The 17,533-nt window shown below is 41.0% G+C and overlaps 1 protein-coding gene across 1 annotated transcript; it reads left to right on the forward strand.

Annotated features, from left to right (window-relative positions):
* The first annotated feature begins 13,151 nt into the window (after positions 1–13,151).
* tbxta (T-box transcription factor Ta) lies at positions 13,152–17,175 on the forward strand. Its single transcript, XM_020090460.2, has 8 exons — positions 13,152–13,675; positions 14,074–14,338; positions 14,703–14,837; positions 14,931–14,992; positions 15,094–15,155; positions 15,294–15,467; positions 15,568–15,691; positions 15,948–17,175. The coding sequence occupies exons 1-8, from the start codon at positions 13,356–13,358 to the stop codon at positions 16,204–16,206; spliced, it is 1,401 nt and encodes a 466-aa protein (XP_019946019.2). The 5' UTR covers positions 13,152–13,355; the 3' UTR covers positions 16,207–17,175.
* The last annotated feature ends 358 nt before the right edge of the window (positions 17,176–17,533 follow it).

Consider the following 17,533-nt stretch of genomic DNA (forward strand, 5'->3'; position numbering starts at 1 on the left):
AGAGAGTTTGGACTCTACCGTGCTCACATTTGTTAAGGCCTGGTGATCAATATTAATCTGCCTCTACATCTGAATTGCATCGTTTGTCCTGAGCTGCTGGAATTAATCGTCAGCTATGGTGGTCTATGGTTATATTAAAACAAATTCTCACTCTTGAAAACAAAATATTGTATACTGTAAGTTATAGCTGTATTACTTCTCTTATCAACATGTTTTTATGTTATAGAATAAAGGTCTTTACCATCTATATTAATAATAATAATAATAGTAATATTATTAATAATAATATCTTTATTTGTACAACTTCTCAAAACACAGTTACAAAGTGCTTCACAAATTAAAAACTCAAGCACGTAACATAAAAAAAAAAAAAATTAAAATAAATTAAGAATGAAAATACCAAAACATGTGACAGAAATTTAAGCATGACCTCCCAATGCAATAATAAAAACAAACAAAATGGGTGAAAACAGGGGGTATGGGGGTGTGAGGAGTGTGATTCTCCATTGGCAGCACTGCTGACAGTCTTGTTGGCTGACTGGTAAAGAACGATTACGGTGCAATATATCATGCCGGGAATCCACTACCTTTACTGTCACCTGGAATACAACAATCTCCAAAGCAAATAAAGAGGAGGCCTGCTGTGGTGATGGGAGCAGCGGCTGGGCCCACAGCCCACTCCCAGCCTCGATGGCTCCCCCTGCAACAAAAGAGCAGACGGTGATTCCGACCTGGCTCTTTTGTCGAGGTCCACATGGGGGCCATGATTAAAACAGTTCAACTCACAGAGGGGGTCCTGGCAGCCCTCCCCTTCCCTTGACAGCAGCACTAGTTGCACTCCCTCCATGGGAAACTGAGGACCCATGCAGAAAGGATGCTTCCGGCCTGGAGTTATGTTCTTTTAAAAAACCACCAAGCAACCACACATGATACACAGCGTTCAAATTCAGTGGAATCAGCGTATTATCTCCAATTTTTACAACAAAGTAGCTTTTCAGAGATGATCCCTGCTGCTGTGTTGGTGTCAGTGGGAACCAGGTGTCCCACCATGCCTGCGTGTGAAATTACATGTTTGACTTTGGGTGTTTGCATGTATCCACGCTGCTCCTGATAGGATTAGTGACACACGGGGGCGGCTGATCGTTCGCTCCGCATAGATTCATTCTGTTGTGGCTGCATTTAGCTCTTGTCACCTTGGGAAGTTCAAAGTGAGGCAGTGGGCAGGCGGCGTGTGAAGAGGTGAGAGTGTGTGTGTCCTCTCTGGTGCTGTTTCTCGAGTGTTGATTCCACACTCTTTTGATATGTTTCTGATTTCACTGGGAGGTGTGTGTATTCGCTTCAGCAACCATGTGAATGTATTTTAAAAGGCCCGACTCTCATCATTACTTATAAAATATGTTATCACCAATACATTTCATCCACCTACTTAACCTAACAAATGCTTTAAAGGTCTGTTGTGCATATTCATTCTGTTTTTTCTTTGCTGAAAAATTTCCGGTGATCCAGTTTTCCTGAAATAAAATTGATATTTCTTCATATTTTACTGGAGACTTCACATAAAAATGATTAAGAATCACCTCAGGTTCATTTGAATCTAAAAATTCAAAAAAGCATCAGCGTGAAAGCTCTTGTTGAGTTACTTATTTATCACTTCTAATATTAAATCAATAACGTAAAATCCCAATGGGACAACTTGAAAAGCCAGTGACACAAATAAAAAATTTGGCTCCGTATCAGTTTGAATCCTTATCCACTAACAGGCCTGAAAATGCATATCAAATATCACATCCACTGGGCATGTGCGTGCTGAATAATTCATGTGAACAGTTGTATTATTGCAAACTGCAGAATATAACTGTACAACAGCTGTTAGCAAACACCACAGGGTCAGCAATGTTTGGAAGAAATGATCCATGTTGGGTTCTGGAAGCCGAGGCAGGTGCTGGTTGTTTTCTTTTAGAAGGGGATCGTTTGATAGGAGTCTGACAAATCAGTGAAGGCTACGTCGTGACCTCAGAGACCCACTCTGTTCTGTTCTGAGCGTCTACATCATCTTTTTCCAAACATCGACTAAAATATTGCTGCAGAGTTTTAAAAATGAAACAGGGCCAGCAGTGTTTCCAAACTTCTCGGTTTCAGTCGCTCTTACACACATAAAATTATGTGGACACCACACAGCCATGTCTGCTGGGTACCCCACGGGCTCCTCAGCAGCAACTGGAGGTTCAGGTCGTCGCTCTAACGGTCCACAGGTTTTCCTCAAAGCAACATCGGTGATGTTTGTTGTAGATAAAGCTGCATGCCGTTGCTGTTCGACTGGCACATGACAAATGATAGATAATAGATTTCTTTAGTGTGTGAAACTGGAAGCTGTTACTGACGTGTTGAACGCTGCACTTCTCCAGGAGTAAATAATGGTGTTTCTGAATATCAATACCTTCCTTGGATTTGTACATGTTGGGATTTATGCAGTGATATTCACTGCTTACCATCAATTGGTTAAGAATAGACTTCCATATGTTGGTTTAGAATTTAAATCAATAAAATATTTTACAAATCTGATCTTTTCTCATAATGTTTTTTTCACTAGAACCAGATGAATCCAGGTGATGATTTGTCTGTATGAAAATAAGGGGCTGCCAGTAACCGAGGCAGCACCTTACTGATGCAGGCTGCAGATGTAAAACTGTAGGTGTTAAATATTCACATATTCAGGGACGCTCATCCTCAATGACTTTATAATACTTTTCACCACATTAGCTGCAGTATGAAACAACATTTGATTGATGTTCCACTGATGTTATTTCTGCCTCGTGTTCAGATATTAAATCTTAACTGAGGAGCTGAAGTTAGGAGCTGCCTCAAAAGAGAAAACACAAATCCCCAAATCATGGGATTTTCTAATTTTTGAATCTCTTGATTAATTTAAATTCAATATAATAGCAATTATGTTTAATTAGGTTTGTTCGGGTACATGATGAAATATATTATTCAACATATGCATATCTTTATGGAAATAAATGACAGATTCATCCTGTTAATCTGAATGCAGCCATGTTTGTGATGTAACACAGACATTAGCTTCACTAGCATTTCTAGCCATAGCTACAATTAGCTGTGTACAGCTAATGACTGTAAGGCTGTGGAGTGCACGTGACAAACACATCAAGCACTGGCTACAAGCACCCACAACCCACAAACACTCATATACTGTATATATATATTAATACATACACTATCTTGCCTTGAGAAACCTCCTATGAGTATAATGATACTTGAGTATAATGACAATAAAGATCTTTGAATCTTGAATCAGACAGAATTCTATGTCACTAACCACATTTCTAAATGATCTGATCTGCCAGAGTATAATAAAAGAAATCTTTATATACAACAAATATCAATATGTATGCTATATGTAATGCACTATTGTGAACACTGTACTCCTGGGGCATCATGGGCATTTGCTAAAATCTCAGTGTTTTCATTTGTAGTGTCTTTTCAGAGAGGCAGCCTCTTCTCTGTGTTGATCAGTCAATGACCTGAGCAGACATGTCGTCCCTCTGAGGTCAGGTCAAAGGTCAGGGGAGTCTCAGGACCTCCGATACAGACACTGCTCAGATTCTTGGTTTGGACGTTCTGGATACTGTCCTGAGTTAGAATGACACCTTAAAATTGTATATGCTATACATTTTTCTAATATGCACAGAATTATTAATTTACAACATGTTCTTTTTATTGTTTCATTCACCATTTGGCTTCTTTTTAAAGATAAAGAGCGAGAACAGAAAACAATTTTTTGGTTTCCACTCCCTGAGATAATCTACATAAAAGCTATAAAATGTAAAGAAATATTAAAGTGCAGCCAGTTTGTATGGACGTCTCAGAGACAGAGGACAGATAGATGGAGAGGGTGAGAGGGGGGGTTAAGAATGAAGAGACACTCCAAGATGAAGGGGCAGCAGAAGAAAAGGGGCAATTACTGTTCCTTTCTTATGGAAATGGTAATGAAGTGGGACATGGGGCTCGGGACAATGGAGGGCCACAGGCAGGTTGAGCGTCACCGTGTAAACTGCTTCCTGTTAGGGAGCCATTTAGCCCTCACTTTTACTGACTAACAAGCCATCTCCATGCAAACTACAAAGAGGCCTCCCCATCAAAGCTGGAGGCTGCTGCTGTCTGTGGAGTCCAGATAGGCTTTTCCCAGGCCAGCTCCCATCTAATGGCACAGTGCAGGCCTGTAGGGTGCACCTTTAAAACCTCCGTGTGTTTTTGAACCTTTGCTGAGATAAGTGATGACGTGATGACTCAATGTGGTAAAAGTTGATGTTAGATATGATGCCATCCAGTGATGTGATATGAGGAAGGGGAAAAAGCATAAAGCAGATTTTACATTATATTGTTCAGTTTCTGTGTTTTCATAATAACATAACACTGAATGCTCAGGAAGAAAAATCCTGGCAATATCTATGTATCATGTATTATCCCCATCAACTGTATCTATGTCAGGCAGTCACTGTACCGTACAGTCTATATACTTGGATTTAGTTTTCTTTGGTTCTTGCTCTTTGAGTCCATCCTGCACTGAATTACAACAATGTCACTTTGATAATCAGGGATTATAATATTGATCCCCACTAAGTTTGTGTCCACCTTTATCCCTGGTACAGCTTCATAAAAGATATGTCTGGAAGAAATTCATTTGGTGCTTGGTTGAATGTAAGGGGCTCTTTGGACTTGGCAGAGGTATGGGTTCTTTTGAGTGTCATGCCATTGATACATATTTGATGCTCAAGGGAGATTTTTCTGACACGAGCTTGGTTTATTTCTGACAGCCTCAAAAAAGTTAATTTTTGTTGTTAATTATTAGTTTTCTTGTCAAAAATTATAGAAAATAACCAGACATATTCTCACCCTAACATGTTAGGACTGACTTTTACCTGGTTGCATGCAAATCTTGACTCAGGGTCTTTCACACATTTACACCTGAACAGGTGCATGGCCTCACATTTGTAGCCACATTCTAAAAAGGAGTAGTGTCTCCAAAGCTTCTCAGTGCTAGAGTGGACACAAGGGGGCAGTGTGCTTGTCCCTGGGGTGATGCAGAGGAGCAGTGTGATGTGGTGACAGGGACCAGGGAGGAGGAGGAGGAGAAGGAGGAGGAGGGGAGCTATTGTCTTTTAATGAGAGTCTTTGATGTGGCCCCTCTGTTTGCTCATTGTACACCTGGCTCACTGCATTCACGTTGGCTGTCTGCTGGTGGAGGGGGCCACTCGCCATATTCCAGGTAACACTTTCCAGTCAGCTGCTGCTGCTGCCTGGCGTGGGAAGACAGTAAAAGGAGCCCGGCCCCCTTTGTTTAACCCCCACCCCAACTCCAGTTTACGGTGCAACAGGGGCCCCCCCAGTCTCTGCAGGCAGACGCTGGCTGCCACTATGGGGCCCCTGCTCACCCATGGAAGTAAAGCTGCCTGCGAGGGCTCTCAGACATTTCCTTCCAGTAGAGAGCAGGAAATGAGTGATACTGTACAACAGGGCTGACGCGTAGGAGAGGAAGCAGCAGGGCAGCAGTGCAACTGATACAGAAGCAGCTGATAACAGCAGCATCGTACATGTGAGATGTGAACCGGCCTCCCAGGTTTAACGGTCACAGCACCAAACTCCAGATACACTATATAAATCCATTTAGTGGTATCTCACAGTGCAGGAAGTTTAAGTTTCATCTGCTCCACACTGATATGTTGCACTTTTAAAACTCATCACTTCTGCTGCGGTCACACCTGATGTCCACGCTCCTCTGGAGTTTTTCAGCCCCTAAAATGCTTTTTAGTCTGGACATGCCAAAACAGATACTTTTGGAAAAGAGGACGAAGAAATAACTGAACAGATCTTTTCTTCATCCGTCATGCTCTAATGAACGTGGATAACTGCAATAATCTCAAGCATTTCCGACCCTCACTGTCAGTTGCAGTTCCACCTTGTTGTCAGTCCAAGAAAACGAATCCCTGCTCTTACTTTTCACCTTTGCTACTATACTCGTACATAGTATTTTCTGCAACTAAGCAACCAAAGGCAAATAGACTGTTTACACAGGTGAATGGTCATGTTAGTACGCTTGGAGATTATTTCTGATATGGAGCTAAAATTGATTTTAAAGGAAAATTGATTCAAAAATGCAATAACAGGCAATGTGATACATGTGACTCACCATTAACATTTATAACATATCTCTGATGGTGCTCACCAGGCGCATACCTTCACTCATGACACAGAACGTTTTATTTCATAACTGCAACTGTAAATGATTGAAACATTCTAGAAGTGATGTGAAGAGGAGTAACAGTAATAATATCTGATGATTTAGAACACCCACAATAAAACACAAAGTACAAATATATTGTTTTTTCTCCTTATTATAAATAGGGAAACATATTTTTGATTTACTGTCTGTATTAGGTACTGACATAAAATAAGCAGCAGTGAAAATGGGCTCAAACAGGTAGAATTGTACAGGACACAAGGGAATAATTCTCCCATTGGCGAATTCTCCCATTTGTTTTTTATCTTCTCTCTTGTCCCTGAATCTTCTTGTGATCCAACAGATTTATCTTTATTCTACTTGTCACATGTTTTACATTGGCATTTAAATGCGGTTGGCTCATAAACTATAATTTCATTCTTCGATTCTCTCTCGTTTCTTCTATAATTCTTTCCTCCTCTGTAAAACACATGGCATATACAGGATGCTGTTGCCCAGCTACTGTATGCAAGATGCTATTATTAGTCCTCCATCAGGTGATAAGCATGTAAGATGCTGCCGGCTCATTGGTCATGCATCAGAGGGCGACACCGTGTTGTGTGAACATCTCATTTTAATTGTGCATTTATAGAGAGAGGAAGTGGCAGCAGAGGAAGAAGGTGATGAGCTCTGAAGTCACACGTCCTCTGACTCTGGGTAAATAATGTCGCTGGCTGCACCTATCATTAATCCTCTGTCTTTAACACTTGGTGTTTGTCAGTGGAAACTGGGCTCGCTTCTTTTGATCTGCCCCCTCCAGCCACCCCACCCCCCCGCCCCCCCGCCCATTCAGGCCTCCCACTGAAAAAAAAAAAACCTCACCCACCCAGGACCAAGGAGAGAGAGAGAGAGGGAGAGAGAGAGACAGTCCTGAGGTTATAAACAATCTTCCTGAGCAGACAGCAGGGCCCAGTGATCACGGTGATCCACCCCAAAGGTGCGATTAATATCTGCTAATATTTGCTAATGTCTTTCACGGCTTCCCAGCACAGCCAGAGTCGATCCCTGTCCACGTTAAAAGGAGATAGGCCCGAGTGTGATCTCACTCCACAGGGTCTACTGTCAATATGTGTGTGTGTGTGTGTGTGTGTGTGTGGGTGGGTGGGTGGGTGCATGTGCACACAGCTGGAGGCTGCAGCGAAGAAGATTTAACAGTGTTTTCTCACACACTGGTGTCTGCTGACCTCAGCTGCTCATATTTACATCAGGCAACACGGAACGCAGTGGAAAATAAAAAGCAAAAGCAACAAGGAAACAGGTGAAATCAAACCTGCAGAGAAGAAAGTGTGGAAACAAAAAGAATGTTTTTATTCTGTATATAATACAGTATTTATAATATTATATTTTAATTATATAAATGAAAATTATATGCTAAGCTGCCCAGCCCAATATATGGTCATTAATACAATCTGTAAGTGGATTGAAGTAAAGTATGTATGATCACATCTCAAGTTGTTGTAAAGGTGACATTGCTTTACATATATGAAGATAAATAATAACAATAACAAATCATTTTAAAGCACAGTATCATATACAGTGCATACAGTAATACACTGTTCTTTGCACTGGCACACATCAGTTTGGGAGTTTGAGTTCAAACACGCAAGAATAAAGCTGTCAAAAATCATATGATTCGCAATTTCACGTTTGGGCAAATCTCAATAAAGTGGCTGTTTTAAACAGAACTTTGAAATAACAGACTGCAACAAAATGTGCAACTGGGTCTCCACAAAAGTGTCAAAATAAAGATTTGCTATTTAAGAACAGAAGTTTCAAAGTTTGTTTCCATTGTACTAGCACCAGTTTTCAGATCAACATTGACAAGGTTTCAAACCTGAAAAACAAACGGACGACAAAGAGAGCGCTGTAGTTTTAAAGTAGGAAAACTCATGTTTGTTGAAAATTAAAAATGTTTTCAGCCCATCAAACAATATGCAATATTCACAGACATTTATGTTTTGGAATATATCATGTTATTTGTAATTTGCACTGCATTGTAATTTACTCTGTACATAAAGTAGCAACACTTCAGCTTAGACCTCTCATGTTAAACCTTTCCTACATTTGTTTAACTTGTGGTTTTTAAGCGTCATGTCATCTGTATCATCCTGTGACTTTAGCCTCAGAGTTTATCAACGCTGAGAGACACTAAGAACTGCAGTCATCTGCTTTCTATAAATCTGAATGAAATCGTGATGAACATGTAATATTTAATAATAATATATACAGCATGTGACACAAAAGGAATGTAACACATAAAAATAAAACATGGAACGCAATTAAACTTTACGAAACTTTTTCCATTTCTACTTTTACTTTTAATTATATAATGACAACTTTAGTTAAAATACCTGTGATGACCTTTTGTATGTGTATTTATTCCTGCATTTCAAGAGTTAAATTCCAAACCCTCTTTTTCAGGTAAATAGAAACGTCATCTTTTTAATATCCATCAATATTAACATTTTATTTTTAAGTATTTTTTCAAATGTAGCTAAAATCCACCATACACATTTTATTTTCAGTCCATCAATTTCAGATATGTCTATGACAAGAAGAGGTCAACAGGTTAAAATATTTTCAATGCATTTTTTGCTTGTTAAAAAGTAAAACAGGTGATATTGTGCTATAGATATTGTGGCAGCTTAAAATGTCTTTATTAGATTAGATTTGAGCTCTTTAACTGTATCTGAACTATCCAACAGTACATCCTCTTTCAACAACTATTAATATGTATAAAATGTGTTTTACTGTCAATTCTTTGAGCAAACGTTGCAACTGAGATAAAACTAGAGAAAATAAATATAATTAAATTCAAATCATGTCTTTTAATTTCTTAGAAATAAGGACATAAAGGGGTTAAAGACATACAGGACACTGGTGTTGTGAAGAGAAAATCATAACTAATATTAACTAAATCTTTTAAAGTTGGCGTGTTTCCTTTATTAACGTGATTCCTTGCCTCAGATTTGCAGTTACACAAGCTGAGCTGTTTTGTTATGTTTGCATTTTTTTAATAAACTCTGATGCAGGCGTATCATACACTTCTCCTTGTGAAGTCGCTCAGCAGCGTTTCTTTGCCAGACCTGGCTGGGTCTCTGTAGTGTCAAAGCTGAGCCTCGTGTCATTAGCATGCCAAAGGTCCCAAGGTCTACTGTAGGGCACCTAGATGAGGCCCGGCGGGGGCCGAGGAGGGGGGCAATTACTGTCCCCACTAATTCTTTTTATCCCTTTCAAAGGGACGGGTGATTAGAAGAGGAAAGTTTAGATTTCCTGAACTTGAAGTGGAAACGCAAAAGTGACAGACGAAGCCCAGGGCTCAATCCACATCAGGGAAGGGCCATGTGTGTGTGTTGTGGGGGGGGAGTCTCTCTAGTCTTTACAGATCTGCTTTCTTTGGGATGGAAGAGGAAGTGGTGGCTGGTGGTGGTTTCACTTTGCTACCTCTACTTTCTAGTGTCACGTGCGCACAATGCAACAGTTCAAAATACCAGAGTGACAATAAAATAATTGTTTCGAACAATGTGTTGGTCAAAGGTCAGAGACCCAACATGACACCCTCTGTGATAATTAAAAAACCAGAGCTTTAATAACAGATAGATTGCAATGACCAAAACCATTCTGTCTGATGACTACTTGTATTTATGTGCTGTACTGTAATATAATGTGTTTATGTATTCACCAGTACGCACTATTTATTATGACATTGTCAGAAGTGAATATGTTCACATTAGAATCTTCTTAAACTTTGTCTGTACAAAAAATACCAATTATATTATATTATATTATTTCAGATTCACTCTCTATATATGTACTGTACTGCAAACATAACATAATTGTGACTATTGAGAATGTTTACCCATTTATATATACACACTAACACATATGTAAACAGCACAAAGCACATATACTCATATTCATATTGTATACCTTACTTGGCTATATACCTATAACAGATAAGTAATAAACATTTCATAACATATGACATATATTATAACTAATGCACAAATACAGTGCACGTCCTTGTGCCATCATCCTGTGCCACTGCACTTTACCGAAGTACGTCTCTCTGCAAACAATATTTCCAGCTGTAGTTTATATTATTCACATATTCACTGTATCTTTATTTTATTTATTTGTTTTTTTTACACACCAAGTAAAGATACCGGGGATGTTGCTGTGTGACTGTTATTTTTGCATCGGACCTGCTTCTGTTTGTGATCGGTCAGGTGACCTGATGACGAGGACTGTTAAAAGTGACGAGCTTGAAAATGTTGGAAGGAGGAGAAATTCTGCAGCTGCCACTTGTGGCCGAAGGATTAGCTTTTCAGCAAACGTAGTTTCACATGAAGTAAACAATAGGAGAATAAAACATTCAACAGTCACGTATTCTTCCCTTTAGAAATTAAAGACGATTTTACACAAAATATAATACAACAATAACAGGAGCAATTAAATGACTTTAAATATACATGAAACACACATACACACACGTCTGTATATCTAAATTAAACTAAAAAGTGAATTGGAATCAGATCATACAACATAATCCCAGAGGTCCCACTTTAATGTCCTTCAACTGTTCCTTGTAAGACATTTTGTACGTGTGATTCATCACTGAGCTGCATCACCTTGAATATCCGACACATGATTCGATCTTTACTTCCCCTCTAAGACTTCTCTAAGAGTTTTTGTCCATATCAATAACCTTGGAGTTTGACCTGCTCCGCTGTTTTGTCCATGAAACAACTTACGTCATAAACCATGAAAAAATGACTTTGTGAGTCTGCGTGTGTGTGTGTGTATGTGTGTGTTTTGTTCTTCCCAGGGCCTGACTCATCCGCCCCTGTGTTTACTTATTTAGGCCCACGAAGTCCTCTGGAAAATATGCATCGTTATAACTGTCCCTTTGTGAAGCACCAGGCCTCTGCAATATTTCTCACCTAGGTGTGTGTTTGCCAATGCCAGAGCGAGGCCTGCATCAGTTAACCCTCCGCTCACCAGGCAGCAGCAGAGTGTGTGTGTATGTGTGTGTGTATGTGTGTGTGTATGTGTGTGTGTGTGTGTGTGTATGAAAAGAAAAGCTGTGGGAAACCTTTGGTGGCTTTTCAAGCAAACTTCATATTTCAGAGCAGACGTTCGCTCACCGTGTGGGATGAAGAGGCTCCTCCTTTACCTCAGCTTGGACTTGGACGCCCGTCAGTCAAACTATTCAGATGGTATGTTCTGTGCTTTAATACGCATCACCGTGGCAACACCTGACAGCCAAAGCACACAGTGTTTTGTTGCTGCAGCTACAGAAGTCTCACCCCTGACTTCCCAAACAGGCATGATCACAGACCTAAAACCTAATTTGGAGCTATGACACAGCTTCCTGTGAGTGTGTCAGGGGTAAGCAGAGCATACAGGCCAAATCTGTGGGGGTTATGTCCACTATGCACTCACCTCTATTTTTTTTAACACTCTCTGTCTCCTTCTCTCAGTCTTCAAAATAAAAAAAATAAAACACACACACACACAAAACCACAGGGGAAAAGGAAGAGGCTGCTGAATGGACACGAGATGGAAAGGTGTGAGAGAGCCCCTTTACATTTATGGCCTCTGTAGAACGGGAGGAAGTGGTGTAGTAAAGTGGAGTCGCGCTCCAAAGACCTCACTCAATTCCAAGTACATCACAGACAGTGGAATCAGAGGCGACGGGAAACAGACACACCAAGGCCTCGGATCAGAAAACGCAAAACCTGTGGCAGGATCGGTGGGGACAGCTTGAATAAATAAAACGCTGACTACATTGAGGTGACGAAGGAGCAGAAGCTAATCTGTTCACAAGTGTGTCATTATAGGAGAGGCCTTGTATCACTGTGTGTAATCTTCTAGATCTAAGATTCAGAGAGTAAATATTAAGCCACAGATGGCAGAGGTGGAAGAAGTGTCAGATCTTATACTTCAACTACAAACTAAACGTAAAATGTTAATTACGGTCGCCAAGAAATAAAACTATTTATCTCAAAGTTTTGTGATCTTGATTTTCTTTCAGTACACTGACACGTGAAGTTTTTCTGTATGGTCAAAGAGAAAATACAACAGAGAAAATGGCCGTGTTTCTGTGCTCATGAAAAGCTGATATTGATAAAACTTGGTTCTCACAGGACAGAACAAAGTGCAGAGGTACAGTATGAGCCACATATTATTGAGAGTTATGTCAGTCTTATGATTGTTTACTATATGTGTCCATATTCATCAGGTTTATTCACTTTTTATACTTTCAGCCACTTTAATCTGCAACAATGCATCATATCATCTAAAATAATCATGTGTCCACTTGATAAAATCTTAATCTGTATGTAGTATAATACAATGAGTGGATTTTCCTCTTCAGCAGCGAGTTTAGCAAATTGGTTTTATTGAAAGAGCAGAATCACCCTGTGCCGAGCACTCGGCCTCCGGCAGGATGACATATTTAATATTAGAGTCTCAGAGTGAGACGTGCAGGCCCATTATGCAAATGTGGGCATCACTTGTGGGCTGTCCACACTTTGGCACAACAGGAACACAGGGCCTGCCCTAATGGCCCATACTCGGTAAACACAGACCTTCTCCCATGTGGATTAGAGACAACAAAAGATTAGCACTATTTGCAAATATACAGCTGAGTTCAAAGGCTGCAGCTCTCTTCCCTCGCTTCCCTTCTTTTGTCTCAGCGCACAGCTTTGAATGTGTGGGCCCATCACATGCAACACACTGCAAACACTTTTCAGATATTAAACCATAAATCCCAAACTTCACAGGAGTTATACTTAATGTTATATCTTAGATAGTCTATAACAGGTGTTTAAATAGTACATGGTTTGAGCAGTGTTGGGTTGAAGGTAGCTCGTTTCCATTTAAAGGGTAAAAGTTGATTTTAAATAAGAAATGCTAAATTGTGAAGAGAGCATCAGCCTGTGTGTGTGGGCGGTGTTTGGAGACGTTGAACCCGGTCAGAGAGGCGAGGTGCGTGCCTGCGCGCACAAACCACGCCCCGCATCCCCATGAGGTCCCTGGGGGCCCTTAAAGGATGAGGCCTCGGATATTAGGAAGCAGTGATTCGCTCGGGCCTGCACCTCTCAGCCATCGGCCGTTATCTGAGTCAGTGAGCGTAACCGAGCACTCAACGTCTTGGATCTTAGTTTCAACTCTTGTTCTTGGAAATATGACTTCTTCCAACCCCGACCAGCGCCTGGAGCATCTCCTCAGCGCCGTGGAGAACGAGTTCCAGAAGGGCAGCGAGAAGGGCGACGCATCCGAGCGGGATATTAAACTGACGCTGGACGATGCAGACTTGTGGAACAAGTTCAAAGAGTTGACCAACGAGATGATTGTCACCAAAACTGGGAGGTGAGTGGAGCAATGCGCTTTGTGAGGAGGCCCCGCTGCTGTGCCATACGCACTGTACGGGCAAACGTTGCAACTGAGCGCATTTTACGCACGGTTTTTAAAACTGAAATATTAAGAGTTGTAACAGTTATTCTGTAAAATACGACAGATTTTCAGTTGTATAAAGAATTGTTTAAATTTGATATTGTAAAGTCACACACACACGCACACACACACACGCGTAAATGCGCTGTCAAAGTGGTGCTCCTGAAGCCTGGGAGGCCTCGGGAGGATTTTAGAAAAGAGTAACTGGACTTTTTAACTGAAGCTTCTAAAGTCCTCATTTCAACCAAATTTATCCTACATTTAAACTATCTCTTGGTCTCAAATAAAAATCCTTTTAAATTATTCTTTTCCAGGAGGATGTTCCCGGTGCTTAGGGCCAGCGTCAGCGGCCTGGACCCAAACGCCATGTACTCGGTGCTGCTGGATTTCGTGGCCGCGGACAACAACCGGTGGAAGTACGTTAACGGGGAGTGGGTCCCCGGTGGTAAACCCGAGCCCCAGAGCCCCAGCTGCGTCTACATCCACCCGGACTCCCCCAACTTCGGCGCGCACTGGATGAAAGCGCCAGTCTCCTTCAGCAAAGTCAAACTCTCCAACAAACTGAATGGAGGCGGACAGGTGAGGAAACACATGAATTATTCATGGTCATTTGAAAAGCTTTTATTTCTGTTGTGCCACATTCAAGCTTAATGAGCTTTAAAAAGTGGAAACAGCTGGCTGAGAAGAAAATAAGTTATTATCCAGTTATAATAAATATATCTGAGAAATATACATTTTAACTTGGTTTCTCAAATTTACCTTTATTCTATTAGTTGTAGAATTCATTCAGTGTTTTGGAAGATGACAAAATAATGTGCATCATTAGTAACAACATTTTTTTCATATATGAGACCACTGGACTTAGGTCTTGACCTAATTCACTCATTAAAACAGTTGCGGCTACAAATACTAATATTCAATGGTATTTCCTGTTTCCATATAGATCATGCTGAATTCTCTGCACAAGTATGAGCCTAGGATACACATTGTGAAGGTTGGCGGGATCCAGAAGATGATCAGCAGCCAGTCCTTCCCCGAAACGCAGTTCATCGCCGTCACCGCTTACCAGAACGAAGAGGTCGGTCACCTCCCTGCCTGTTAAACCTTCCTGATGCTGATTTGTTTTAGATATGAACTGAGATGCTAACAAGGTGTGACATTCTGCCCACAGATCACTGCTCTGAAGATCAAGCACAATCCATTTGCCAAGGCCTTCCTGGACGCCAAAGAGAGGTACAACCTTAAAACCTCAATTAAAACCTTAATATGAGGCTTATTGTAAAGTTGGTTCGGACTAATATTACAGCAACTAATGTTAATGCGTTTGTTTGCAGGAGCGACCACAAAGACATCCCCGATCACAGCGGAGACAGTCAACAGTCTGGATACTCTCAGCGTGAGTTTCTTTTATTTCTCCATATTTGTAAGGACAATATTTAAAAAATCATAATGCTGTATCTGCTGCTGAAGGGCAGCGCGAGCTCTGTGGATTGGGGTGTGCACTGTATGACTTTGTTGTGTTTGTTTTCCACAGTTGGAGGTTGGTTCCTCCCAGGCCAGAGTCCCATCTGCCCCAGCAGCAGCCCCCCTCAGTTCAGCAGCACAGCAGCCCACTCCTCTGGCTCCTACTGCGAGCGCTACTCCAGCCTGAGGAGCCACAGATCCGCCCCGTACCCCAGCCACTACCCGCACCGCACCTCCAGCACAAGTAAGACCTGCTCACGTTGTGAACACTAAATTAAACATTCAATGGAAAAATGGAGAGTTTTTTAAGTAATATGGTTTTGGCTTTTTTTTTAATTTTTCAGACAACTACATGGACAACACCTCCGGTTCTCTGCCGAGTCACGACAGCTGGTCTGCTCTTCAGATCCCCAACTCCACAGGCATGGGAACTCTGTCCCACACCACTAACTCCACATCCAATTCCAGGTCAGTCCCTCAACTTTATAAACAGGGGCCACTTTTGAATTTAAGCTGGAATCGCTAAAACTTTAAATCAGATTTATAGTTTTATTATTCTGCATTATCAGCAGTTGAAGCTGTGCAGTGTCATTGATAGTTGCAACCTGGTTTGACTCCTGCTTTGGTACTTTGCTGAGAATCCAGATGTTATTACTCGGTTATGTTATGATTACAAAGTGATGCCACCGAAATAATCTAAAACCCTCTTTCTTAACCTCCACAGTCAGTACCCCAGTTTATGGTCGGTGGCTGGCTCCACCCTCACCCCTTCAGGCTCGGCCTCAGGCTCCATACCTGGAGGTCTGACCTCCCAGTTCCTGAGGGGCTCATCCTACACGGGCCTGACCTCCGCGCTGCCCGTCTCCTCGCCTTCTTCCATGTACGACCCCAGCCTGAGCGAGGTTGGCGTCGGGGAGGCCCAGTTTGAGAGCTCCATTGCCAGGCTGACCGCGTCTTGGGCGCCTGTGGCTCAGAGCTACTGAGCTGCACAGAATTCAACTCTGAAGGCGTGGCACTCATCTCTGAAGGCCTGAGGCTTTAGGGGCAGGACTAAAGACATAAATCCACGTCATGAAGAAGACGTGGAGACATTATAAGATCTACAAGGATATGTTTGGCTCCTGTTTGTGGAAAAGCATAGATTATTCATTCCAGGTCCTCTATTTAAAACTATACAAAGTTAAGCTGGAGTCTATGTTGATGTGCAAAGACCGAACTTGACAATCATCTACTTCCATGTTGGACAATAAGCCTTAGAATAGCTGCATGGTCAGAACCCTTTCTTTGCTCTTAGTAATTCCCAACATGCTTATTTCACATTTATAACATGTTCATTAGACCTTTTCACTCTTACTCCTCCACACAACCTGCCCGAAATCAAAATATCACTGACACAATTTCTGTAATTATAAATGTTAAACATATATGATTTTTTTTATTGTTCCGCTAACATAAATGTGTATATGTGTGTATATAGAATAAATTAACGTCCAGTTTTTTCCATGTTAATGTTGGAAGTTTTATATATATAATCATATTCATTCATCGACCAAAGAAAACAATTTAAGTGCAAACACAAAATCTTCAATCTTGAATGAAAAGGAGCAGAAGAACAATCTCATATAATATGCTCCTCTATCATAAGACATTAATTAACAAAGCAAATAATTCAATAAAATCAAAAAATGAAATATCCGCAAGCCAACACAGCCCCTAACATTAACTCCTAAGTTACAACTCATTTGAACTTTTCCTTCCTCTGGTTGCAATACACACGTTCCAAGATTGGACTGAGAGTAACACGTGCCTTCTGTATCCTGGCAGGGTTTTTGTCGACAAAAAGACTCCCCCTGCACAAACACATGTACATAAGCTATGTATTTGTATTTGAACTCACTGTGAGTTTTATTTATGTTGTTTAATAATAAATTAAAGATGTTTGTTTTCTCAAACTGGTTTTGGTCTGGCCTCTTCTGTGGGGATTTGGTGCCTTGTGCAGTGATTTTACCTCCAGTAACGCACAGTTTCTCAGCTCTAAGTGCATCAATCAGCAGAAACAAAGCTTTTAGGACAGAGAGACACAAACATCAACAAAGTCAAGCATAGAACACATTATGTACGAAATGAACTCTTATCACATATAAGGTCAAAGGTCAAACAAGGGTTAATAGTTGAATTAATTCGACTGAAATCTAATATGAGGTATCTGATGTATCTATAAATACAATACGACCCATGAGTTTGGTGGAGTTCTCACTTTGCCCTCGTGCATCCAAACCTCAACCATCCAACTTTTGGCCCTTGCGAAAT

This window comes from Paralichthys olivaceus, chromosome 20, assembly GCF_024713975.1.
Source record: "Paralichthys olivaceus isolate ysfri-2021 chromosome 20, ASM2471397v2, whole genome shotgun sequence".
Lineage (NCBI taxonomy): Eukaryota > Metazoa > Chordata > Actinopteri > Pleuronectiformes > Paralichthyidae > Paralichthys > Paralichthys olivaceus.